Source organism: Panthera pardus, unplaced genomic scaffold (assembly GCF_024362965.1).
Source record: "Panthera pardus isolate Hobbes unplaced genomic scaffold, ASM2436296v1 HiC_scaffold_12, whole genome shotgun sequence".
NCBI lineage: Eukaryota > Metazoa > Chordata > Mammalia > Carnivora > Felidae > Panthera > Panthera pardus.
Genome location: NW_026526677.1, coordinates 3,712,767 through 3,738,411, shown reverse-complemented (window position 1 = coordinate 3,738,411; position 25,645 = coordinate 3,712,767). Strand labels below are relative to the sequence as shown.

The window sequence follows — 25,645 nt, the reverse complement described above, 5'->3', positions numbered from 1 at the left end:
GTTGCTACAAATGGTGTGATTTCATTCTTTCTCATTGCCAAGTAGTATTATATTGAAAATATAAACCACGTCTTCTTCATCCATTCATCAGTTGATGGACATTTGGGCGCTCGTTCCATAATTTGGCTATTGTTGAAAATGCTGCTATAAACATTGGGGTACAAGTGCCCCCGTGCGTCAGCCCTCCTGTATCCCTTGGGTCAATTCCTAGCAGTTCTGTAGCCGGGTCATAGGGTAGATCTATTTTTAATTGTTTGGGGAACCTCCACACTGTTTTCCAGAGCGGCTGCACCAGTTTGCATTCCACCAACAGTGCAAGAGGGTGCCCGTTTCTCCACATCCTCGCCAGCATCTAGAGTCTCCTGATTTGTTCATTTTAGCCACTCTGACCGGCGTGAGGTGGTATCTCAGTGTGGCTTTGATTTGCATTTCCCTGATGAGGAGTGACGTTGAGCATCTTTTCACGTGTCCGTCGGCCATCTGGATGTCTTCTTTGGAAAAGCGTCTGTTCGTGTCTTCTGCCCATTTCTCCACTGGGTTTTTTGTTTTTCGGGTGTGGAGTTTGGCAAGTTCTTTACAGATTTTGGATACTGACCCTTTATCCGATATGTCGTTTGCAAATATCTTTTCCCATCGTTGGACCCATTTTAAAGGTAATAAACAAAGGCAGCAGATTAACTAAGTTTCCCTTCACTGTGGATATTGGAGCTGGGGTCATTATCTCCCCTTTGCAGTGCGCATCAGAGTTCACGAGGCACTTTCATGCACTGCCCTAAGCAAAACGGAAGTGTGTTTATTGACCATAAAAATCCCGGGGTGTGTTCAGAGACCCAGGCTTCCTACATTTTGCTGCTCTGCTTCATCAAGATTCCATTCCCAAAGCTGCTTCGTGTCTAAAAGGGCTGCTCTGGCTCCGGCCATCGTGGCTCTATCCCAGCTGGAAGGAAGGGGGAGAGGAGAGCAGAAGGGTATGACTCTTCCTTTAGGATACTTCCTGGAAGTGACATCCTTATGCACGATCGTAATTAACTATAGGGGAAATAATATTGTGAAAACCTTAGGAAAATTCTTCTCATTAAATTATGTAATGAGTCCCACACCATCAATTTAGCACCTACCGTGCGTCACTGGCCTCTCTGCATATACTTAATCTTGTAGCTGTTTCACAACAGCCCTCGAAGATAGGTCCTGGTGAGCCCATTTCATGGATGGGGAAACCGAGGCTCAGAGAGGACTGCCTTGCCTACAGCCCCACCCGCAGGACATAGCAAGGCTGGAGCCAGAGCCCAGGGCCCACCGGTGCCAGGCCACCCACCCACTCTGGGCCGCCTGTGTCACGGCCCCTTTGTGTTCTTTCTTCGTTTCCCCGGGATCACGCTGTCCGGTCCATCCGAGATGGCCCCTCAGGGGAGACGCCCGCGTGTGGAGAGCAGGGACTAAGCAGATGGCCTCCGGGGGAGGCTGCCTGTCCCATGGAGGCCAGCCTCTCACAGAAGGGCATGAGGATCTCCCCTGTCCCTGGACCGGGGGATCGGGCAGCTGGTTCCCCAAGGAAACTTCCACGGGGCTCTCCGGGCAGCGTCCCTGCGCGGCGGTCACAGACCCCTGGGTTCAAGCCCCAGGGCCCCGGCCGGCCCCCTTCAGTGTCCAGAATGCGCGGCAGGTGCCGAGCCCTGGCGCCCCGGTGACACCAACCACAGCCGACGTCCGCCCCTGCTTTCCCTCCCGCGCCCTGTGCGTCCGCTGGACCCCCCGGAAATCAGGGCCACCTGCCGTTCCTGGATCCTGCTCTAGCCCCCAGACAACCGGTTTCAGTGTTTAAAGCCCATGTGAGTGCCACACGAACTGCAAAGAAACAGGAAGTTCTTCTGACCCCAAGTCCCGCGCTCGTAGACACCCGGCCTGGCGCAAAGCCCGCCAGGGCCCCGGATTTGGGCCGACGCTCCCCTCGCCCGGGCGGCGTCCCGGCTGGGTGTGCAAAGGGCCCGCAGCACCAGACCCTGGGGGGCTCCGTCCGGATGGGTTTTCTGAAGCCCCGGCAGGGCCAACCAAGGCGGCACCCCCCCCCCCGCCCCCCACTGCAGACTCGGAATTAATTGTTTCTCACACAGTCAAGAGCAGAGAGGCCCCTGCAAGTGATAACTTGGCTCTGTGACCAAATAAGGCAATATTACATTTCACTGTTTACAGCCGCCCGTGAAGCCGGGAGGCTCGGAGGGCACCGGGGAGAAACACTCTCCGGGCTGTCCGTTCCCAACATCCAGTAACCCTGCCCGAAGCCGGTTAGAATTTCCTTCCAGAAACAACCATTCGTCATTTTTTAAGTACACCAACAGACCTGAGAGGTGACCCAGTCTCCCCTCCGGGTGGCGGACCCCGGCTTTGAACTTCCACAGGCATGATTTAAAAGGCCGGGGGGCGGGGGGGGGGGACCCTAGAAGTTTTATTCCAGGGCTTGAGCGAAAACAGAGGCGCCTCGTTCAGCATGGCCCGCGGAGCTCTGTCGGTGAGCCGTCTTCTTCTGCCCTGAGAACTGAGCTGCAAAATAAGGCCGTGGCGGCTGCCACGGAGAGCTGTGGGTGGCCTTCCTGTCCGGACCGCGTTTATGAAGGAAGATGCGTGGTTGGCGGGCCAGGATTTAGCAGTTGGTGGGAATAATCAGACACGTGTAAATGCCGGGAACCCATGAGGAGGCTCTGTGGACCCAGAGCCTCCCCTGCCCCCGGGGGGACGTGTCCCCACCCATCCTCGCCAGCCCCCCCCCAGCCCGTCCTCAGCCTCACACCCCTCCTCCGGTCAGGAGAGCCACGGACGCAGGGCCTGCCCGCTGTTGCGTTGCTGCTGGAACGTTGGGCAGCTCGGCGGGGGTGCGGTGGGGGAGACCGCGGCCACCCCTCTCCCCTCGGCACTGTGGCTCTCAAACCCACACCCCTGCAGGGAGTGCAGTCCACTTCCCCAGGTGATGAACAACATCTCAGGGCCGAAGGCGATGTTCCAGAAAAGCGCATCCCTGGGAGGCCGACCCACCTGCCCCGAGACCGTCCTGCCCTGTGGCTTTGGCCAAGTCACCCGACAGCCATTCATCCAACCCTCGCCACGGGCTTTCCCACCAGCGACAAACCAGGCGAGGGTCCTGGGCCTTGACGCACGGCCCCGTGACATGGGACACAGCCGGCATTTATTGAGCGCTACTGTGTGCCCGGGGACCCGTGCTTGGCATTTTTCTTGCGTGGCCTCACTTTTAAGCCCCTGAGTAGCCCTCAGCTCAGGGACCACAGCCGTTTTGTTTATCCGATGTGGAAAGCGAGACCCCCCCCCCCCCCCCCCCCCGCCAAGAGAAGGAATGATTTATTCGTTTTCCTCCTTGCTCTCGACCAGGCCTGTCACCTGTCACTGGACACAACTCATCGTTTGGGAGAATATTCTAGGAGATGACGTATGTCGAGTGCCTGGCACAGCATGGGGAACAGAAGAGGCACTTAGAGAACGGCAGCAGGGAAGGGCGGTCTGACTGGGCCGTGGCCCTGACTTCTCAGAGCTGAGGCCGTGTGTGTGACGGAGAGAGGGTCCCGGGGCGCCGACCCTCCCCTTCAGCAGCCAACAGGCGGGCCCTGATGGGATAGGTCCCCCAGGACCCCGGTCAAGGCTGGTTGAGGCCGTGGCCGGGGGTCCTTTGGGATCCCGGAGAAGTGTCTGCATGTTAATGATTAGCCCACGATCGACACCTGGCTTCCAGCCCTCTCGCCTCGCTGACTCATTTTGCAAACCCCGCTCGCCCTTGGGAGTGGCCTGTGCCACCTTGCCCGAGATCTCAGGGCGGAGATGGGAGGCCCTGCCCTCCCCCGCACCCGCTGCGGGAGCCGGCACCCTTTAGAGGCCGCTGCTCAGGAGGCGCTCCGATGGAGGAGACCACGCTGGACCCTCTGCTGGGCGGTAAGGAGCCACGGGGGGTCCGCGGGGGTGGGGGTCCGGGGAGCACCGCTCAGCCCAGGCCGGACACTCCGTCTGCCGTCTAGATCGCCGTGAACGTGGCTTCTAGGCGGTGCCCAGGCCCGCGAGCAGGGAAAGCGGCCCCTGGGATGGGCAGGCCCACCGTGGCTGTGTTAATACAAGGCGCCTGCTGGAGGCAAGCCCCTCCTGAAAGCAGTGATCGCGGCCGAGACTTCTCAGCCCCGGCACCGTTGACGTTTGGGGCTGGACCATTCCTTGCGGTGGGGGCCGAGCTGTGCACGGTGGGATGTTCGACAGCACCCTGGCCTCCACCCAGCAGAGGCCAGCAGCACCTGCCCTCGGTGGCGACAACCCAGAAATGTCTCCAGACGCCGCCCGGTGTCCCTTCATGGCAGGCCACCCCCCTCCCCTTGGGAACCGCTGACTAACTGTGGACCCGACGTCCCGCTGAGCCTTCAGGCCGTGACGCGTTTGAGCCCCGTGGGGCCCTAGGAAGTTGGGGCCAGGCCCCCCGGGTGAGGCCCCGACTCCCCCGTTTCCCAGCTGGACCATCCAGAGCAAGCTGCCTCGCCCCCCTGTGCCCTGGTGCCCTCCTTGGTTAGTCGTAGTGTCGGGCCCAAAGGGAGGGCAGGGAAACCCGTCAGTTAAAATGGGTTGAGGTTGAGGTTGCTCTAAGCACAGGGCGTGGCGCCTACCAAGTACGGTTTCCATCCCATTTTCCGGAAGGGCAAGGCTGAGGCCCAGAGAGATGAAGCCATTCGCCAGAGGGTCACACGGCTGGGAGGGGCCGGGCACCGCTGCCTCTCTCCGGAGCCCGCTCTTGGAACCAGTGGGTCCCTCGAGCCTGTGCAGAAAGAGGGGATGTTGTACGGACGGGGGGCCGAGACCAAAGAGGCCAGCTGGCTCCCCGCTCTGGGCCTCGACGCCTGCACGTCAAGCAGTCCCCGTTCCAAGCCACACGTGCTGAGCGGCCCCCCGTCTGCCTGACGAGGCGTGCGGGACTCTCGCGTGGGTCGGTCCCGTCCCTCCCCACCGGGTGGCCCAGGCCCGCGAAGCTCAGGGAGGGAGAACGGCAAGCCCCACGTTCCCAGGCCACGAGTGTCCTGCCTGAGATTCCCAGAGGGGCCCCTGCCGGGGGTGGGGGAGCGGGGGGCCTCCAAGGGCCTTCCTGGCATCGGGGGACCAGCCGGAGGACACTTGAGGCAGGCCAGAGGGCCTATCTGGGACAGAGCCCAACTCTTGTCTCATGGGAATGCGGCCACCGAGTCTAAGACTTTGATCCGTCTGACCAGCCCCACCCTCCGTCCTCTGATTCGGAAGCGAGGGAGTGAATGAGTGAGTGAATGAATGAATGGCTTCACTCCATCTCTAAGTGAATGAACGGGTGAATGAAGACGTGGCCGGCTGATGTCCCCTGGCTCCCCCGAGGGGTGTCCCCTGATGCCTGACGGCGGGGGCAGGGGGAGGTGGTTTCTGGCCGCCCCCACCCCACGCGTCCCCCTCAGGGCTCGGCGGTCAGAGCCTCCGAGGCAGCTCCCTTTCCAGAGACTTCCTCGGCCAAAGCTGGGACGAGAGTGCCCCTCCGTCCCCACCCCCGCCCCCACCCCAGCCTCCTTTGGGAGACGACGTCCTAGGGCGGAGAGGGACAGAGCGAGGCGGTGCAAAAATGAACGAATTAGCTGGAAAAGGACTAATTTTTAGTTTTGGCTTGTTCTCAAAGCGTCTGAGAGTCAAGGCAGAGGGAAGAAGAATGTGAATTAGGCAATCAGATGTTTACAGAAAAGCCCTCAAATAGCGACCAAGTGTTGCCAAGTGTTTGAACTCCCTGCGCCGTGATGGTCTAAGGCCCCGTTTCCTGCGAGGTGGTCCTGGGACAGCCACGCCAGAGACGTGGTGACACAGCTCTGTCATCGGCGAGGCAGGCCCCCGGCGTGGGGGTGGGGAGCACTCACAGAGGAGCGGGGCGGATTCCGGTCTCGAAATTGCGGGAAATGCCCCATCTTGGGGCGCATGCACGGGCCTTAAAACCAAGGGGGTGGAGCTAAAGGTAGGAGCCAAGAGGCCGCCTGCAAGGTCCTGTTAGGGAAGGGCCGGGACGGAACCCGGGGTGTCTACACCATCTGCATCTGGAGGGGGTGAGCACGCAAATCTCCGGGTGCCTTGGGGGTTCAGACACCGGCCTCCACCTCTCCCCGGAGTGCTTTTCCGTGGGATTTCTGTCCAGCGGCTGCAGAGTGAGTGACACTCCTATGCTAGCCACACAGCCCCCGGGCTTCCTCCCTGCCGCAGCTCCGTTAAACTTGAGCGATCCCCTGGGAAGACCCCTCGCTCGCTGTTGGCAGCTGCCTCCATCAGTCTCCACGTGTTTGTCACGAAGCCGTAGGAACAGGGCCCTTGATTGCAGCCCCGGCGTCTGCGGTGGGGAGCGGCCGACAGGTATGGGTCAGTCACACCCTAGTATAAGCGAGGTGACTTGTGACTCAATGCACAGCGGCCCCACGGCAGGATGTTGGACAGCCGTGGGACAGCAAGGGCTGCGGGGCCCATGGGAGGGTCCCTGACAAGGGGCAGGGGTGCACAGCGGGTGGTGATAAGCCACTCCCTTTCTCCAGCTGTCACCAAAGTCCCATGGATTCCCTTCCAGGGCCAAGTGTGGAGTCGAGGGGGGAGGGCGCAGGGTCTGGTCTGGGGCAGGGGCCGGATCCCGGCGCCGCGTCTGCCTGGCTGGTGTGACAGGGCACGCACGGGGAGGCTCACCGTGTGATGTTGGACCTGGGAAGGGCCTCCCTCTGGCTGTGTCACCCATCTCGCCTTCATCATGACTGCTGACAACTTGTCAGTCTTTGGCCAAGAGAAGTCACGAAATGCCATCGCAGGCTGTTAGGACAGGGAGCGAGAGGCAGCTTGGAGTTTTGTGAGACCCGGCGGCAGGAAGGTGGCCGGGATGAGCTGCGTCACCCCTCATCCATCAGAGGAGGGGTCCCCAACACGAGGTTCGGGATCACCGAAGGTCAGAGGCAGTTACGGGGGGGGGGGGGCTGCGATGTTCTCAGGGTCACCAAAAAGGTTCTGCCCACAGGAAATGCAGACAAACAGGACAAGGGGCGAGGAGGGCCTGCGGGAGCTTCTCTCCACGAAGGGGATCCCAGCACGAGTCCTCGGGGAGGCCGGGGCAGAGCTGGGCCGGCAGCAGCCACGGTGGCCAAGGGCTGCAAAGCGTCACCGGCCTCATTGATTCGTCCTCCCGTGAACTGGCTTGGCCATGGTGTTGGCTGGCTCTCGGGAGGCAGGGGCTGTTTGCCTCTGCAGTTACTTCATGCAGGCTTGAAATGAAATGCTTATGCAACAACCTGTGACCTTGGACGGATCACACCCCCCTCTGGGGCTGTTTCGTCATTTCTGTCATGATGAGGGAGTTGCGTCGACGGCCCATAGAGGAGAAGGCCGCTGTGGGCTCAGCAGCAAAGGATAGAAAAGTCATCTTCAAGCCGGTGTGAAAGTGACTTCTCTCTCATACAAGACAAGTCCAGAGGTGGGCGTTGCGGGATTCCAGGACTGGTGGGGGCTTCGTGAGGTCATCAGACACCCCGGGTCCTTCTCTCAGGCTGCTCTGCCATGCTCAGCAAAAGGCATCCACCTCATGCCCCAAGATGGTTGCTTGAGCTCAAGCCATCAAGTCTGCATTCCAGCACAAGAGAGAGAAAAGGCATCAAAAGGTGCTCTGCTTCCCTGGCAGTTGCCCACACACGTTCATTCGTTCCCACGGACCTCAGCTTAGTTCCACAGCAGCCACACCGAGCCACCAAGGGGGCAGCGACATGCAGCCTTTGTCCTGGGCAGTTACAGGCCAGCCACAAGCTAGGCATTTTAAGAAAAGTCAGGGGCACCCGGGGGGCTCAGTCGGTTAAGCGTCCGACTCCCGGTCCGTGGGTTCGAGCCCCGCGTCGGGCTCTGTGCTGACGGCTCCGACCCCGGAACCCGCTTCGGATTCTGTGTCCCCCTCTCTCTCTGTCCCTCCCCTGCTCGCGCTCTGTCTCTCTCTCTCTCTTTCTCAAAAATAAATATTAAAAAAAGGAGGCAAAGCACAGGGCACAGGGAACTGTGTTGCCAACTGCCCAGGGACTAGGGTGGACGCGTGGTCATTCGGGTACACACCTTGTACTCGCGCTTGAGATGTGCGACCGATTCGGCCACGAGGCAAGTGCCTCACGGACGGATGAACGGCCCCCGTTTCCCGCCGAAGCTTTGCACGCACCCCCGCGTCCCCCCGCCTCCCCCGGCTCCGGAAACCGCGAGGCCCTGCAGGTGACGTGACACGTGTCATCATCTGGGAGCCGTAAAGCAATTCCGGACCAGCTGGATCTTGCCGCCTTCACGCTGCGCGGTGCTCGGATATTTCCGTGTAAATACGCCGGATCGACACTCACCTGGGATTATCCTGCAGACGCGGGTTAAATCCAAGGGGATTCTGTTCTCTCCACCAGCATTCCCGAGGGAGTGAAGCCTGTTGCAAAAGTAGCAGCCAGCTGCCCCCAGGGCCTTTGCACAGCTGTCCCCTGGGCGCAGAACGCTCCTCCTCAGATGCCCCTACAACGCCCTGCCCTGATTCCTCAGGCGGCCACGCAAACATCCCTTCCTGACCACCCCCTGCCTATGGCCACTTGCTCTCCCCTCCCCCCCTCCCCCCCCCCCCCCCCCGCAGGCTGCTCTGTTTTCCCTCCAACCCCCTCGCTCTCCAGCACGACGTTATTGCGTATCCCCTGTCTCCCGTGTAGGAATTTCGTAAAGCCCTGTGCCCTCCGACTGAGAGCGTCGGAGCTGGTGCCAGGACGATGGGACGCGCTCAATAAATATTTATGGCCTGAGGTCTTTCACTTTTCTAAGTATTTTCCCTCGGCCCTTGAAGACGCTATTAAAGACGAAAACTACTTGCAATTCCGCGATCTCGCCGTTCCAGGGAGATGGGCTCCGGCGGTAGGAGACGTGCGTGGTCCTTCTATCGGAACGGATGCTTTCTGGATCCCACGTTGTTCTAAAGGGGTCTTGAGGCGGCTTAGCAAGGTTTTTAAAACCCCACAAGAAACAGTAATTTGGGGGGTCACACAAACAATGAGGCACAGGGAAGATGAGGTTCCGGAGGAAGAGTGGCCGCAATTAACAGCCGGCACCTGCTGAGCGGCCGTCGAGGGCTCGCTCGCTCGCCATGGCAACGCTGGGCGTGGGCGCTCCATGGGTCTCCATCTTACAGAAGGAACCAGAAAGGAAGAGCTCTTGCCTGGGATCACTGAGCTGGCAAAGGGCAGGCAGGGGCAAGTCGGTGGGACCCCCCGCCCGACGCTCTTGGCCTGGCACCGGGTTGAGGAACGTGGGGCTCACCTGCGGGGGCGCACATTTTCCTAAACACCTGCTCCGAGCAGCGCCCCCAGTTTTCCCTGAGACCCCCGGCAGCCAAAGCTAAGAGGGAAATGAGAGCCGTTACGTAATTCATACCGTCCACAAAATCAGACCGTGCCGGCGGCTCCGAGGGAAGATGCCGGAGACCAGCAGGCTTCTGGGCGTGAGCACAAGCATCGCTTTCCGTGGGTCAGGATCCCGGGCCGCAAGCGACAGAAATCGCCTGCGGTTCTCTCTCTGGGAAAGACCGTGAGGGACGGTCCCGTGAGAGGCAGGACTGGAGGGAAGGGCCAGTGTCCCGCCCCACCCTGTGCCGTCTCAAGCCACTGGCAGTGCCCCGCTGGCCTGAGACAGTCCCGACCCTGCCGTCTCCGGTCGGGGGGCCCAGCGTCCCCGGGCGTGTCTGATGGGCCACACTGGGGCCACGTGTCCACGGCCATGGTGCCCGGGAGCCAAAGCTGGAAGACTGGCTGAAGCGTGGGCTCTGTGTCCACCCACGTCCCACCCAGAGGGTCCCCCCCAAGTGGGAAGGGGAGTGAGGCACTGGGCTGCGTTGCCTGTGAGCCCGCGGGAAGCTGGGGGCCGGCCGCCAGGAGGGGTGGCTCACATCGTGGGAGGGTCCACTGGAAACTGGTGGGCTGGCAGGGTCGACCCACGTGTTGGTTTTCATTCGTGCCGGCTCCTCTGGGTTCTGAAGCTGTGCGCACGGCTGGAGTCTGAACACTCATACGCTGTGTGTCCCCCGCTCCCTCGCGGCCCTCCCCTGCTCTGTGCCCTGGGAAAAGGGGCGGCAAGGGGGAGATGGCCTTCGTGGGTCCACCTGTCGCCCTCTGGATTCCAAACACACTCGGTCATCAGAACAGAGGACGGGAAGACAGAGACGGCTGAGAGGCTAGCAAGCGGCCTGTGGCCCGCGGGCTGCAGTCCGGTCCCCGGCCCAGCCTCCTGGGGCCCTGGCTCCACTGCCCCTGCCCTCCCAGTAACAGTGCCCCCCTGCTGCTAGCATGGGGGGGGGGGGGCCTGGTCTCCTTTTGCCGACCCTCTGCCCTGACCCGAGCCTCTGTAAACTGTCCTTTCGTTAAGCCTGGTAGGGGCCGAATCGCGCCCCCAGATTCCTGTGCCGGAGTCCTGACCCCCAGCACCCCAGAACGTGACCGTATCTGGAGACGGGGACTTTACAGAGGTGATTAAGGTAACATAGGGACACCGGGCTGGGCCCTGATCCCGTGAGACGGGGTCCTTGTAGGAAGAGGGGATCAGGACACAGACACGCACGGAGGGACGACCCCGTGAGGACACAGGGAGAGGACGGCCGTCCTGACACAAGGAGAGAGGCCTTGGGAGACCCCGGCCCCGCCCACGCCTGGACCTCGGGCTCCGGCCTCCAGGACGGGGAATAGTCCGTGTGTGTTGTGTGAGTCCCCAGCTGTGGTGTTTGTTACCCGGCAAGCGGACTCATACAAACCCCCTGTGGCCGAGCCATCTGTTCGCTGCTGGGCCCCGACTGGCACGTCTCCTAGTCATTTCACAGTGAGAGCTTGAAGGGGGCCGGGCCGGGGGCTCCCTGCTCGGGTCCACTTCGCCCTTGTCCCCACCCCCAGAGATGGGCGCTCCATGCTGCTGCCACCCCCAGACGGTGGATGAGACGGGGAGGCTGCGTTTGGGGAGACTGCAGAGGCCATGCCGGGCCAGCCAGCCCGGCCCGCGCTCCCCCTACTCTCCCCTGCTGCCCCGAGCACCCGTGTGCGCCACTAACTGAGCAGGGATGCGGGACACAAGGATGAGCAGGGGACGGAGGGGACACGGCACAGCCTGTCTGGTGACACGGGACCGAGCCGCAGGCCAGCCCGCCTCCCCGCCTCCCCAGCCCCCGCCCCCGCCCCCGGGCCAGCCAGCCAGCCTGAGGACCCTGAGGACGTTGGCTGAGACTTTTCAATCAAAGGCATCCTAAGGGGAGGAGAGGGGTGGCCTGGGGACACGCACTTACCCTCTGCTTTTAGGGACAGTGGAAGCAGGACTCCACCGCAGGACTGTCCCCGGAGGCAACGGTGGCTTTGTGTGCGGGGACCGCCCAGGGCCCCCCCCCGCGGGCAGAATGTCCTGGGGCTCTGGGCCCCTTGGAGATAACCGGGGTGGAGTTTCCCTTCTCAGATTCCCTCCGAAAGTCTGGGAAAGCGTTTATCTCGGGAGCCCGGGGAGAGAAGGGTTTTGAACAGTCTCCTCTCTGGGCTGTGGTCATTTGCATACTGTGGCTGCAGGAGGAAGGCGACCTCGCCAGGGGACACTCAAGCAGCTCAGCGGGAGTCCCCAAGGGCAGCTCGGGCAGGTGTTTGCTTTCCCTGGGAATCCTGATCCCCCGGCCCACACTGGAGGAAAGGGTGAGGCCCGGGCACGGAACCGCTCTCCTGTGCGCAAAGGGCCCAGGCGGCTCCGAGACTCGCCCTCGGGTTCCTCTTGGGGGCTGGTGTCCTGAGCCCCTGATGGGCCGTTTCGCCAGGCAAGCAGCCCGATCAGATGGCGAGGTCTCAGGTTTTTGCTGGCGAAGCACCTGAATGAGACCCCAGCCGCCAGACGCAGACTCCCCCGAGGGACGGCCGCCCGACCGCCTCCTTGACTGCTTTATCTTAAAACTGAACTCCAGGTAAAGCGATCCTTCTGTCTAGAGAGGCATTCTGCCACCGACTCCTGAGTGGAAGCTGGATAGTCTCCACCGAGGAAAGACCGAGCCTTTCGGGGGAGGGGGAGGGGGCAGGGAGGGGCCCCACCGCCCGCGTCGGATTATAGAAAGGACTTCGTGTGTAAATCTCCCGTCTTCAAATAACTCGAAAAACATACCTGGAGCCCTTAATCTCACCTCTGCCCGATTGCCAAGAGCCTTGGCATTGGTGGTGTTTACTCTGAAAAAAGAAAACAAACAAAAACCAGGCTGCGTGTTTGTTCTTTGATGGGGCATTGAGCGTAAATATTTGCACCATTAATTAGTGTCTGTCTAACTCGCAAAACTCAAGCCATATAGGCAGCCTCTGTAAACAGGCCACAGGATGTTAGTCATACCTGGAAGCCGGTGAGCTGAGTGTCTCCTTTCGGCCCTCTGCTCCTTCGTCCCGCAAACAAACAAACAAGCAGAAGGTGGAGGAGAGGCCAAGGAGTGCGGCCGGATTTTGGACACAGCAGATTAAAGGGACTGAGTAGGATGGTTTTTCTATTGTTCCCACAGCCTTCTTACTGCCCTGGTCATACCGCGTTGGGTCCAAATAGAAGGTTGGCGTGGTGCGGTGGAAAGCGTTCTGGACTTGACTAGAAAGTTCTAGAATCTTTTGGACTGGGTGGGACACTTACCAGCCAGCGGTGTGGGCTCAGGCAAGCTGTGCCCCCTTCTCTGGGTACCAGTTTCCTCAGCCGCAAGGAGGGGTGATAACCCATCCTTCATACGGTTGAGACAACCCAGGCGGAAAATCATGGAGCCAACATGTCATTCCAGGGTGACTACGTCCCCCGACATCTCCGTGACCAGGTGCTGCCCTCCTGCAGCCAGACGGGAAGACAGCGGATGCGACGGGGGCCACGGCGGCAGCCCGAACACCCTCGTCGTGCGCAGAAGCGGCCGTTGCTATTTTTGGCATCTCCCCAAACGGGGCACCCCCAGCCCCCGCGTTCTGCAAACCTACTTTCGGTGCAAAGGGAAGCAGTTTAGTGGCACGGGGACTTTGCAGCACGTGGTGAGGGCACAGCTCCGTCCTCTCCTCTCTCGGACTTCCGGAGCATGTCACGGAGGAAGCTCGGCCCGGTCGGTCGCCTCCACCGAGGGTCGCCCGGGCAAGCTCAGGGCCCCCAGGGCGGAGCCTCCAGGCAGACCGCACATCGCTGCGTTGTTACCGTGCTTTATTAAGCCGGCACCTTCTGCTTACGGCCGATGCTTCTACCTTTCCATGTCCAGTAGCGATATCGGGTTCCGTAAAAAGAAGTCTGATAAGCCTTAAGACGGATGGAAATTCTGACACGTGCTGTAAGTGGGCGAACCTTGGAGACATTGTGCTCAGTAACGTCAGTCACTCATCAGAGAACAAAACCTGGGGCGCCTGGGCGGCTCAGTCGGTTGAGCGTCCGACTTCGGCTCAGGTCACGATCTCTCGGTCCGTGGGTTCGAGCCCCGCGTCGGGCTCTGTGCGGACAGCTCTGTGTTGGAACCTGCTTCGGATTCTGCGTCTCCCTCTCTCTCTCTCTGCCCCTCCCCCGCTCATGCTCTGTCTCTCAACAATAAATGTTAAAAAAAATTTTTTTAAACAAAAGGACAAAAACTGCATGATTCCACTTATAGTGGGTCCCTAGGGTCGTCCCAGCGATGGAGAGTAGAAGGTGGGCGTCAGGCAAGGGGCAACGGGGAATGAATCTGGTGTCTGACAGGGACAGAGGCTCAGCTTGGGACGACGGAAAGTTCTGGAGATGGATGGTGGTGACGGCCGCACAGCAGTGTGCCTAACGCCACTGAACTGTGCGCTTAAACGTGGTTGATGGTAAAGTTAATGTCCTATATAATTTCCCATAATTGAAAAAATAAAAATAGTCAAAAAGCTACCGAGAAGTGAGCTGCGTTGAAGAAAAGTAGGAAGTAAATCTCGGCCCAGGAGGATCACGGCCTGGGCTCAAATCGGGACGTGGGGCTCGGTTGGCCGACGTCCGGGAATCCTGGGGTCTCCACCCCAGAGCACAGGCTTCAGCACAGACTCCGGAGGAGGCCGCCTGGATTCCGGGCCCAGATCCACACTTCCTCCCGCGTGACTTCGGCAACTGACTTCACCTCTCTGCGCCTCAGTTTCCCCATCCGTAGAGTGGGAGCAATGACAGCACAGACTGAAGAGAGCTGATACTTACAAAGCGCTTGGAACAGGGCCTGGCCTCCTAAGTGCCGTCTCAGGGCTTATTAAATAAACAGACTCCCGAGGGGAGTGCAGGCAGGCGGCTTGCCTAGTCCGGGGCCCCTCTGCTGGTCGAGCCCGTGGAGGAAGATCCGCTCCCGATGCCGGCCTCCTGTGTCCACGCGGGGCCACGTTCGGGAGCCCCGGCCGGGAAGGCCAGGCTGGGTTGTCCCCAGGTCGAACTGTTTCCTCCCGGGCTGCCTGCACCGCACAGCCGCTGAGCTCTCTGCCCAGCCTCGCCCGGGCCCCTCGGCCGTCGTGGGAGCCCCGGCCGCCACAGGCGCTTTGGTGGGGCCCCCTAGGAAGCAGCCCAACTGCCCCTCGGGGGATCACAGGATAAACGAATGTGGCACAGCCGGACCGTGGACTATTACTCGGTCATGAAAAGAAACGACGTTCGGACGTAGACGACATCGATGCGCCTCAGAAACCTGACAGACAAGAAATGATGAAATCATGCAGGTCGTTGAATAGCAAAAAAGGTAAGCCGAGAGAGGAGCAGTCACCAAAAACCGCGCGTGGGGCGACCGCATCCACAAGGAAATCCGGAACGGGGAAGTCTACGGAGGCAGAGAGCAGACGGGCGGTGGGGGGGGAGCTGGGGGAGGAGACGGAGAGAGCCGCCCTCCAGGCATCCGCCGCGGAGCCACGGGAAGGTCCTGGAACCGGACGGTGGCGAGAGTCCCGCAGCATCGAGAAGGTACTGCGTTGTTCACTGTAAAATGGTTAAGTTCACGTCCTGCGAATTTCGTCCTCGCACAATTGTGTTTTCTCTTATTTCATAAAAAGACTCGCTCTGTCCTGCTGAGGGCAGCGGCCCAGAGTCCGGGTCTGATCCGGCCCCACCTGCTGACTCGTCACTCGCTGGTACCCCAGCGCCTGCCACGCTGGCCCGTTTCCGTGTGTCTCCTCCCGGCCTCCGCCCGGAAGCCACCTGCCCTCCGATGGCCCCCAGGTCAGGGGCCACTGCCAGCCCCCCCGCGCTGTTGGGAGCGGAAGCCCCTGCGTTTCGATGTCCCGCCACTTGGCCCTGCCTGCCCGCCCTGAGGATGTTACAAACAGCAACACCCCTCAACAGCAGCCCTTACGACCCCCAGGTTCTGGGCTGGAAGTTAGATTCTCTTTGAAGCTTCGCAAAACCCGAGGAGGAGCTTGTGCAAAGGCCCTTCCTTCTTACGGATGCAGACGGAGGTTCCAAGAGGCAGCTGTCTGAGCCTGGGTTCCAGCCCCTTGTGATCCACTGCATGCCCCCACCCCTGCTTATCTCCTCCGACAGCGCGCTGGCTCTGGGGGACTGGGGCCTCCTCGAGCCCCTCTTGTACCCCACCCCCTACCGACCCTGAATCGGGGCCCCTCCCACAACAGGTGCCCAAAGAACCAGGTTGAATTGAAAACAGGCTTCCTGTGATCACGAGAAGTCGGTATTTAAATGACCCATGCCCCCCTGTTCGTGTTCAGCGGGTGAATGACGGCGGGGACAGAGCGTCTCCCGGCTTATCCCGGGTGAGACGTTGAGGTCTGCAGAGGGGGTGGCTTTGGCCGTGACATTGCTGGTCAAGTGGCCTCCGAGCCACCCTGAGCATCATCTGGGAACAGCGAGGCCTGAGTGCTGTTGCCTTGAGTCACGTGCTGGGTCAGGGTCTCCAGGAGCGCCCCCCTCCCCCGGTGTGATAAGGCCCCCGGGGCCGGGAGAACGAGCCTGTCCCAGTGGGCCGGGCCTCACCCTGCAAAGCCTATTTTAAACTTGGGCCAACCCCAGGGCATGAGCACTGGCCCGAGCCTCACCCGGGGGCTGTGTCCTCTCCTTCCCTCGCAGCCTCACCGAAAAGGGAAACGGTTTCCCATAATTACAAGGACCGTGCGGTGTGATTACCCCCGTGTCCCGTAATGTTAGCCCTGCCATAGGCGTGCCGGCCCGCTTGCCCGGCTCCGCTTCTGCCATAAACGTCTCCCTGACCCACGCAGGGTGTTCCTGACTGCTGCACGGGCACGGGGCTCCCGCGAAACGGGCTGGGGGGACCCTCGAGGCCCCTCCTTCCGGACTCTCTCCCCGTCCGGGCCCCAGCCTGTCAACATCCTTCTTGCGCGGCAGCGTTTGCCGAAATGGCAGCCGAGGCCGGTCTTCGTAAAATTGAGCTGGTTCGGGTATTTTCTAAAGTAATCGTTTTCAACCGGGTTGGATTAAAGGTCTTTTTAAACAGTCTGGATCTACGACCGGCTTTTCTGCGCATGTTGGACTCGGCTGAAGCACTTCATCAGAACACAACGTAACTAGGGCCAAGGAAATGAAAAGAAGAAAAATGGTTCCAATTGGAATGAATCAACATCTATTAATGGCTGTTTAACATATTTCTGCTAATAATAATGCATTAAATAACGTGCATTTTAAAGCTGGCTAAATATACAATAGCCCATCCCTGCCCCAAAAAGGTAAACAATGATGGTTAAAAATAGCCCTGGTACCTATTTACATTTTTTTCCCCCCTGAGCCTTTTTGGTTTATAGTTCATGGTTCCAGGGGTTAGAACTCTCAAAATTTCTCTGTGTATTTATACAGCCGAGCTATTGCTATGTATCACATCGGCTATCAGACTCTTCCAAGAAAAATGAGTTTTTATCTCCATTCCTGCGCCACACGGGTTTGGGTCAGATGGAAAAGCTCGGTGCCGTTCCTGTGGCCCCGGCCACTTGATTTCCATCCAGCTTCCTCTGCCCTCCCGGGGCGGGCATCTGGGGCACACAGCACACATCTCGGGGCTCTTTACGGAGCCTTCAGCGGTCAGCCTTCACCCACAGCCGATAAGGAATCAATCCCACCGGGTGCCTGGTCTCCCAGATCCTTAGTCCAGACTGAAAACAAGATGAATGCTAGAGGCGACGGCCGGTGACCTTTCTCCCTGACCGGCTGGGAGGAGGAAGGCTTGACTCTCCTCTCCGAATATAGCACTTGGGATGGGGGGCAGGGGAGAACGTTGGCCGGAGACGTTTCTTTGTGGTTTGACTGCTGCTACCAGTGAGCATCTCCGCCCACGACAGCGCACTCGGGTACCAACGCCAGCAGGCCAGTGGGGATGGAGGGGACTGGTTATCCTCAGGACGCACGGGTCCCCTGCACGTGCCCAAGGTCTGGCTCCAGGGGCCGGTTGGGTCTGTCTTCACGTGGCGCCCCCCGAAGCCGATAGTGGCTCGTGTAGTTGGCGGGTGGTCCAGGGGTCCCTGGCGTGGGTTGGCTCCTGGCACCAGCCTTCCTCCTCCTCCGGGTGCAGGCAGCATGGGATGACCTTTCGAAAGGCCAGGCAGAATGCCCCAGTCCCATCACCACCCGTGCTGTGGTCAGGGAGCAGCTTAACGTTTTGTTTAGGGCAGTTCGGCCTCGGAATTTATTGTATTTATCTGGAGGTGTCAGGGATGTGGGGTTTGCGGCCACAGGAGGCGCCTTGCCTGTGACTCTCTGAGCGCTCTCTGGTGCCTGGATCGGGGCTGCACTGGTCAGACGTTGCTCTCTAAGCAGGAGTGGGGCTGCAGAGTGCCCCCCCCCTCCAGCCCAGCCCCCAGCCCCCGAGGATGTGGGTCAGAAGGGCCCCCTCCCCAGCGCCTCCCGCCAGGTTCTCCTTGCCTTGCTATGCCAGAGTCCTTAGACAGCCGTCCCTCCAACTGGGGACAGTTCCACTTTGCCCAGACGCCTGAGTTCTGCCTGTGCCAAGGTTCAAGTTCAGGCCAAGCGCTTGCCCCGCAACCTCCACATGTCCGGCCCAGCCCTGCGCTTCCCTCCTCCTCCTCCTAGGAGGCATTGCTGGAGTGATGTACCGGGGTCCTGCCGCCTGGGGGAGGGGGCGGAGGACTCTCCACCCGACCGGGCCAGCCACGCCATCTGCCCCTCCCCCCGCCAGCACCCCTGCCCTGGGGGCCCCCCTGAGGGCCGCCCCGGCCGCCCCGACTGACAGGACGGCCCGGGGCGGGTGGGGACGCACCCGGGGGAGCGGGAGGCCGGGGGCGGGCCGGGCGCCGCTGCCCTTCCCCAGAGTCCCGCGCCCGCGCGCGCGGTGTCCGGGTGGCGGCCGGGGCGTCGCGCCGAGCGCGGGGCGGGGCGAGGGCGGCGTCCGCAGGTAGCCCCGGGGGCGGGGAGGCCGGCCAGGACCCCCAGCCCAAAAGGCCGAGGGGGAGGAGCGGCGCGGCGGTGCGCGAGGGCGGCCAAGTTTGGCTCTGGGCGCGCGCGGCTTCGCGTCCTGCGTCTGGGAGGAGGAGGAGGAGGAGGAGGAGGAGGAGGAGGAGGAGGAGGAGGGGGACCGTCCCCTCCCGAGCGGGGCTCGACCCCGGCCCTCGGAGCCGCCGGAGACCTTCGGGGGTGACCTCGTCGCCCCCTCTCCTGGCCGCGCTGCGGTCGGTCGAGGCGCACCGGAACCGGGCAGCCAGCCGCGCCATGCTGGAGGGTGACATCGGCCTCGAGGGGCTGTCCCCCAAGGAAGCCCCCGCAGCCCGTGAGTATCCAGGGGCCGGGGTGGGGGCGGGGAGCAGTGAGGGACCGTGGCGAGGCGTCATTGGCGTCGGGGATGCCCTGGGACGGCCGCTGCCCCGGGACTGAGGGGCGCACGAGGGGCCGGAGACGGGGGCCCCCTGTCTCCGGTGGTGGGGACCCACCCCGTGCTGCCAGGGGCCGGGGGGGTGGGGGGGGGGGGTCGGGAAGGCTTTGGCGGCCGCCGGTCACCGGGGTCACCCACAGACGGACAGACCCCCGGAGGCCAGGCCGGGCTGGGCTGGGGACAGGATCTGCGAGGCGGGCCGCGCGTCCCCGGTCCCGGGAGAGCATCTCCCGGCCGCGGCGGACGGAAGGTTTTCGGATGTTTTTACAGGCGCTATTAATACACATAATATTTCCGTGCTCTTCTGGAGATTTATTTGTGATGTAAAGTAACTCCTGTGACTTGAGGTCATAATGGAAACTGCAGAGGAGCCGCGAGGGGAGGGGAGGGGAGGGGAGGGGAGGGGGGGGAGACAAATGAGGTTTGACTGGAGTTGGGAGGGGGGAGTCCCTGACTTCCTGGGCCCCTCCCTGCACATAAATCACGACCCTGGATATTTTTATACCAATAATTTTAAAATAAATGACCCGAGCAGTGTTTCCTGGGTGATTTTCCCTCCCAGTTCAGAGGTTATTAAACAAGCCTCAGAGCGAGCGGGACAGTGACAGGGGCTACGCGCACTCGGTTTTATTTCCTTGCAGAGCTGAGTCCCACCCTCCCGGAGCCGATGGCGGGTTAGGATTGTGGGCCCTGCGATGGGGACACGACCTCCAGCGGGGAGCTGCTGACTGTAGCTGGAAAGCACCCCCCCCCCGCCCCCTTTTATTCCTTCTCCGGTCTCTTCCTCCCACCCACCCCCCTTCTTTCCTTGTGGATTCCCGTGGAGAAACTTCTCCTGACGGCTGCTCCTTCAACAGCCCCGTGTGGTGTCTTTCTAGAAGTACCACTGTAGACTCACCACAGGAAGGGCCCAGGAGGAAGACAGAGGGACCCTGCCGGCCGGAGCCGGGGGCGGGAGGGAAGGGGACTCCTGGCCGGGCTGGCCTGCCCGGTCCAGGGGCCTCCTGGAGCTCACGTTCTAGACGTGACCCGTTGTGCAAGCGGCTGGTCACGGGAGCCCCGGACCCCGCATGTGTGAACCTCCAGCCAAGCTCTCGCCTCAACGTGGGCACGGAATTCACATGTTCCGTCCTCCACCCCAGCCTGTACGGTGGGAACGCGGTCGTCCCCATTGCACAGACAAAGAAACTGAGACCACAGGATTAGCACCTGCTGGCTCCAAGCCTAGCGCCCGCTCCTGCGAGGCTTTGGCCGCCCCCTGCCCCACCCACCGTAGGCAGAATCCCCCACAAGGGGGGTACTAGCTCAGGCCCGCACTTTGGTCTCTATCAGTCTTTAAATGGGGGGCGAGGCTGGGGAGCCCTGTCTCAGCGCTGCGGCTCGGGGGAGCTCTGGTGGCTCGGCTCCGGGACATAAGCACGGACGCAGCTCTGCGGACGCCTCACCGGCATCCGGGCTCATGTGGAGGGAGGGTCCCCCCGCTCCCTCTGCTCTGGGCTTCAAGGCTCAGGGGTGTAAGACCGCAGGGCAGGCGCCCCCACCCCCATTCCTGGAATTGCTCCTGGGTGCCTTGTCCCCGTGCGGGAAACTCGGGGACAAGCCCTTCTAGGACCACGCCACCCCCTCGAGCTGTCTTGGCGTAACGACGACCCAGAGGACGCCACTGGCACTCCGGGTGAACCCCACTTTGTCCGACCTGGGAGTCCTTGCGGTGCGGCGCAGTCTGGAGCTCAGTCCGCACCCCCGCCCTGCTGCCTGCAGCCGTGTGACTTTGGCCAACGTCGCCACCGCTCTGGGCCTTAGCTGCCAGCCCAGCGGGTTGCCGTGGGCCTGGCTCGAGCCCGTAGCCGCCCTGCGCGGTGTCCCCGCTCTGCACGAGGGCCGGGTCGTTGTCACGCTCCTGGCCACCACCACCACCAGCTCGGAGCCCGTGCGTCCGACCCAGGTGTGAAATCGTGCCTGGCGTTCTGGGACCAGCTCGTCCTCCCTGGAACAATCGATTGCCATAGACGCCACTTCCCCTCGGCCTCCTTTACCAGCTCCCTCATGACTTATTGATCCCGTAAGGGCTGGTGGAGTTCGGGCGGGTCGGGGGTGGGCATATCCCTCCACGGGAATGTGTCTGCCCAGCTCACTCCTGGGCGTGCCTCAAAACCCTGCTGGGATGTTCCATGAGCCTTGTCTACACGGATGGCAGCCTGGGCCCAGAGGGAGGCGGGAAGGGAGGGAAGAAGGAAAGAGGAGGAGGGAAAAGGCAGCTGGCGTTGGCCGCACGGTCCCCCCCCCCCCGCCTGTGGGGATGCGGAAGTCCTTTCCCGCACTGTCACCGTGTCACTCACTCTGTGAGGGGGACCCTGTTGATGCCCCACTTACAGATGGGGGAACTGAGGCACAGAGAGGCCACTCCAGGTCAAACGGCTGATTAGTAAGTGCAAGAGGCAGGGTCTGAATCCCAAGGCAGCCTTGGCCGTGCGTTAGAATCTCCCTGTTGTCTCCCGAAGCCTTCCCTCGCCTGCTCAGCCAACAGTCGTAGAGCGCCTTCTGGGTGCCCGACACTGTGTCCTGGGGGCTCGGGGGGCACGGTGGACACAGGCATGGCCTTGTGGAGCTTTCTGGACCACGTGGAAGGATGACGTATCTAATGTGTTGGCTGTAGTATGTCCCGTGAAGGCGAGTAGAGCAGGAAGGGGCAGTCCCGACTGCGACGGGCCGCTGGCCACCTAACCCCGCTGGGGTCTGGAGCGGAGGGGACGGGAGATGACTTCGGGGTGGGCAGGACCCCTCTGGCTGCTTCCAAGGGGGGCAGGCCGAGGGGGGAGGCCAGATGCTGGTCCCGAGGCTCTTGCAGGAATCCGGGTACCGGGTGCTGGAGACGTGGGTCGGGACAGAGGCGGAGGTCAGATTCCGGGTGCGTGTTGAGCCCAGAGCCAACGGGAACTGGGCGCACGTCGGATGTGGGGGTGACGGTAGAGAAGACTCAAGGCCAGCGCCATGATTTTGGGGGCAGGAAAAACCGAAGCGTTTTTGTTCTGGGGCAGAGGGGGGTGATAGGTGATGGAATCGCGTTGGGGGTTTTTGGTTTTGTTCTGTAAACTGAGGCTAAATATGCATAGCATTGCGATCATTTTCCGGGCACCGTTCACGGGCATTAATTGCATTCACCGCATTGCCCAGCCGTCACCACTGTTTCCAGAACTTTGTTTTCTCGTCCTGAACAGAAGCCGTGTGCCTGCTTCACCCCCCACCCCAGCCCCGAATCTCTGGTGTCTTTCTGGCCTCTCTGAATTTGCCTATTCTAGAAGCTCCGTATGAGCAGAATCGCGCCACGTTGTCCTTCGGCATCTGGCACGTTCCTCTTCGTGTGTATGTCGCGGCGGGTCCATGTCCTAGCAGGTGTCAGTTCCGTTTCGTCGTGTGGCTGAGTGACAGTCCATCCTACAGAAACACCACATTTCGTTCCTCCGTTCGTCTGTCAGTGGACCCTTCGATTATTTCCACCTTTTGGCCGTTGTGAATGGTGCTGCACTGGAATTTGTGTACAGATGCGTGTTCGAGTCCCGTCTTCCGTTTTTTTGGACTAACACCGAGAAGTGAAATGGCTAGATCTTATCTCTAATTTTATTTTTATTTATTGTTAAGTTTTTAGATTTATTTTGAGAGAGAGTAAGAGCACGAGAGAGCCCGCAAGCGGGAGAGAGGGAGAGAGAGAATCCCAAGCAGGCTCTGTGCTGTCAGCGCTGAGCCTGATGTAGGGGTTCGAACCCACGAACTGTGAGATCATGACCCGAGCTGAAGTCCGACGCTCAACCGACTGAGCCACACAGACACCTCCCTGCGTTTCTTTTTTAAATTGCAGCCATCCAATAGATGTGAAATGGTATCTCATTGTGCTTTTGATATGTGTTGGCCTGATGCCTAATGACGTTATGCATCTTTTTGTGTGTTTATTGGCTATTTGTACGTCCTCTTTATTTATCTATTCCATTCCCTTACCTGCTTTTCTATGGGTTGTTTGTCTTTTGGTTGTTGAACTGTAGGAGCTCTTTATATATTTTGGATGTCAAACCCTTACCAGTTATGTGATTTGCAAATATTTTCTCCCATCCTATAGGTTGTCTTCACTTTCTCAATAATGTTTCTCTGATGCACTCGGACATACAAAGAGTTTCTCTTCTGTTCCGTGATATGACTAATTGAGGACACTGTCTCAAGACACTGTCTTGTCTTGTACCACTGCAGTTTGATGCGCAATTCAATTCAACTTGAACAGATATTAGATGATCCTCTTTCAGTGGGCCAATTACAGTGCCAGGGGCTGGATAACAGGATAGCTAGTCCTTGAGCCCACAGAGTTTACAGCCCATGTAGGTTTTCATCGTGATTTCATTTGTGGAAGCTTCTTGATGTTGGCTAAGCTGTCTGTTAGCTGTGTGTGCAGAGTATGGTCCATACTGGCAACCCCACCCCCCCTTACCTCTGAGGTGCTGCCTGGGGGGAGGGGGGAAGGAAGGGTTCAACTCATACCAGACTGGATTCAGTGGATGGATGGGTGGGTGTGTAAGTGGATGGATGGATGAATGGATGGATGGATGGATGGATGGATGGATGGATGGATGGATGTGGGAATGGATGGATGGATGGATGGATGGATGTGGGAATGGATGGATGGATGGATGGAGAGAGAGATGGATGGATGGATAGATGGATGGACGGATGGATGGATGGATAGATGGATGGATGGATGGATGTGGGAGTGGATGGATGGATGGATGGATGGATGGATGGATAGATGGATGGATGGATGGAGAGATGGATGGATGGATGGATGGATGGATGGATGGATGTGGGAATGGATGGATGGATGGATGGAGAGAGAGATGGATGGATGGATAGATGGATGGACGGATGGATGGATGGATAGATGGATGGATGGATGGATGGATGTGGGAGTGGATGGATGGATGGATGGATGGATAGATGGATGGATGGATAGATGGATGGATGGATGGATGGATGGAGAGAGAGATGGATGGATGGATAGATGGATGTGGGAGTGGATGGATGGATAGATGGTAGCTGACAGGTTTTGCCAACGTGTCCCCTCCCTGGCCTACGGTAAGCCCTGTACACACGTCACCTTCTTTCATACTCGTTACGTTTGGGAATAGTATGAGTCCCTTTTGAAAAATGAGGAAACTGAGGCACAGAGAGAGCAAGTAATGTGCCCGCCCTCCCATGGCCGAGCGTGCCCTGGAATCAGTCAGGTGGACAACCATACCCGACTCTGCCGGGGGGACCCTGACACTCAGACGGGGGCGGGGGGGGGGGACAGCTGGAGGAGGACTGGAAGAAGGCAGCGCTCCGTGGGCGCCTTGCTGCAGGGGCCCGGCTGGGGGCCAGGTGTGGCTAGAGAGATCTTCATCTCTCCAGTCGCTGCCAGGCACCCCTCAGCGGCTGTCCCCGCCCTCAGCCCTCAGCTTTGGGAGCAGTGTTGGGGTTTTCACGCTGCGTGATGAAGCGTTAAAAGCCTTCCAACCTCGGAAATCCATTTGACAAGGGTCACGTGGCCATGATGCAGACAAATTACTACTTTCACGCATTTAGCCCTTGGATGGGCCTGCGTGGGCCACGGAGGCTCTGCCCGGTAACTCAGCTTGCTCTCCTCTCCCCAGGGGGACGCCTGGCTCCCCTCGGGGCCCGTCTTGGCCGTCGGGCTGGGCTCTGGGTTCCCACACATCAGGCCCCGGACGTACCTCCACCATCCCCCCCGCCTGGGTCAGCAGAGAAAGCCCCCGTTTCCAGCTGCACCCCTGTTTGCCTTTGGGCGTCGTGTGCAAACATCACCCGTGACGCTCAAGATGTAATCCTTTCCCTTCGACACTCGACCGGGATTATTTCTGCCCACGTCCGGCCTTTGGCATATAATGACTTTTTTTTTTGTATAATGACTTTTGATGCTTTTGAATGGCACCTCAGTGCAAGCGTCTGAACGCGCCGTTTGTGGTGGAAACGGAGCTTTTGACGTGAGCTGTTGGGGAGGAGGCGTGAGCGGCATAATTTTTATCGCATCGTGTTTCCTGGACGGTGAGCAGCGGGGGCCGGAACGGAGGGGCCGTGCGGAGCCGGGCGCTGGCGTTCCGCCCGTTGCAGACTCAGGCCGGGCCTGGTGGTGGCTCCGGACCCCAGCTCTGCCCTCCTGTAGAGGTTCCGATCGCTTTGCCGGGGCACCTCGCGGAGGTCACAAAGCCCACCACCTCGCGCAGCGCATCTCAAACCTGCCCGCGGCTCTCCAAGTCCGGACAGCCCGCCCCCGGTCCCCCGCGGCCTCCACACCACCTCCCGCCCTGCCTGGCTGGCCCCTCGGGGTGGCTCCCCCCGCCCCCACAGGTGGGGCCGCCTGCCTCCAGAGTCGCTGCTCCCGCCCGGCTCTCGACCCACGGCCTCTCCGGCCTTGCTGCCCTGTCCCCTCCTCCCTGATCCCCGAGGTCCCGGCACACACAGCCCCTGGGACGGGAGCGCTGTCCCCCTCTTCGTGCTCCGTTTTGGGGAGCACGATGCAGTTATTTTGTGGACTGTCCCTCAGCTGGGTCTTGTTTCTCAGGCCCAGACAGGGGCTGTGCGTTCGGGAGGAGGACCACAGGGAGAAGTGCGTGCCGTCGCGTGGGGCACATGGCCGCCACGCACGTGGCCCATCCCCGTGATGCCGACCTTGCCCGCCCGGCTGGCCGAGGCACCGTGTGACGGTTACCGGCCTCGCCCTTGACGCTGGGATTCGAAGCATCGGGGGCCTCTTCCCGGGCCACG

The 25,645-nt window shown here is 60.5% G+C and overlaps 1 protein-coding gene across 1 annotated transcript in view; it reads left to right on the top strand.

Annotated features, from left to right (window-relative positions):
• The first annotated feature begins 18,557 nt into the window (after positions 1-18,557).
• Positions 18,558-25,645, top strand: part of ANO1 (anoctamin 1) — a 141,320-nt gene continuing 134,232 nt past the window's right edge. The window contains 1 exon segment of the mRNA XM_053899345.1: positions 18,558-18,739. Coding sequence (XP_053755320.1) covers positions 18,682-18,739 — 58 coding nt within the window. The 5' untranslated portion in view covers positions 18,558-18,681.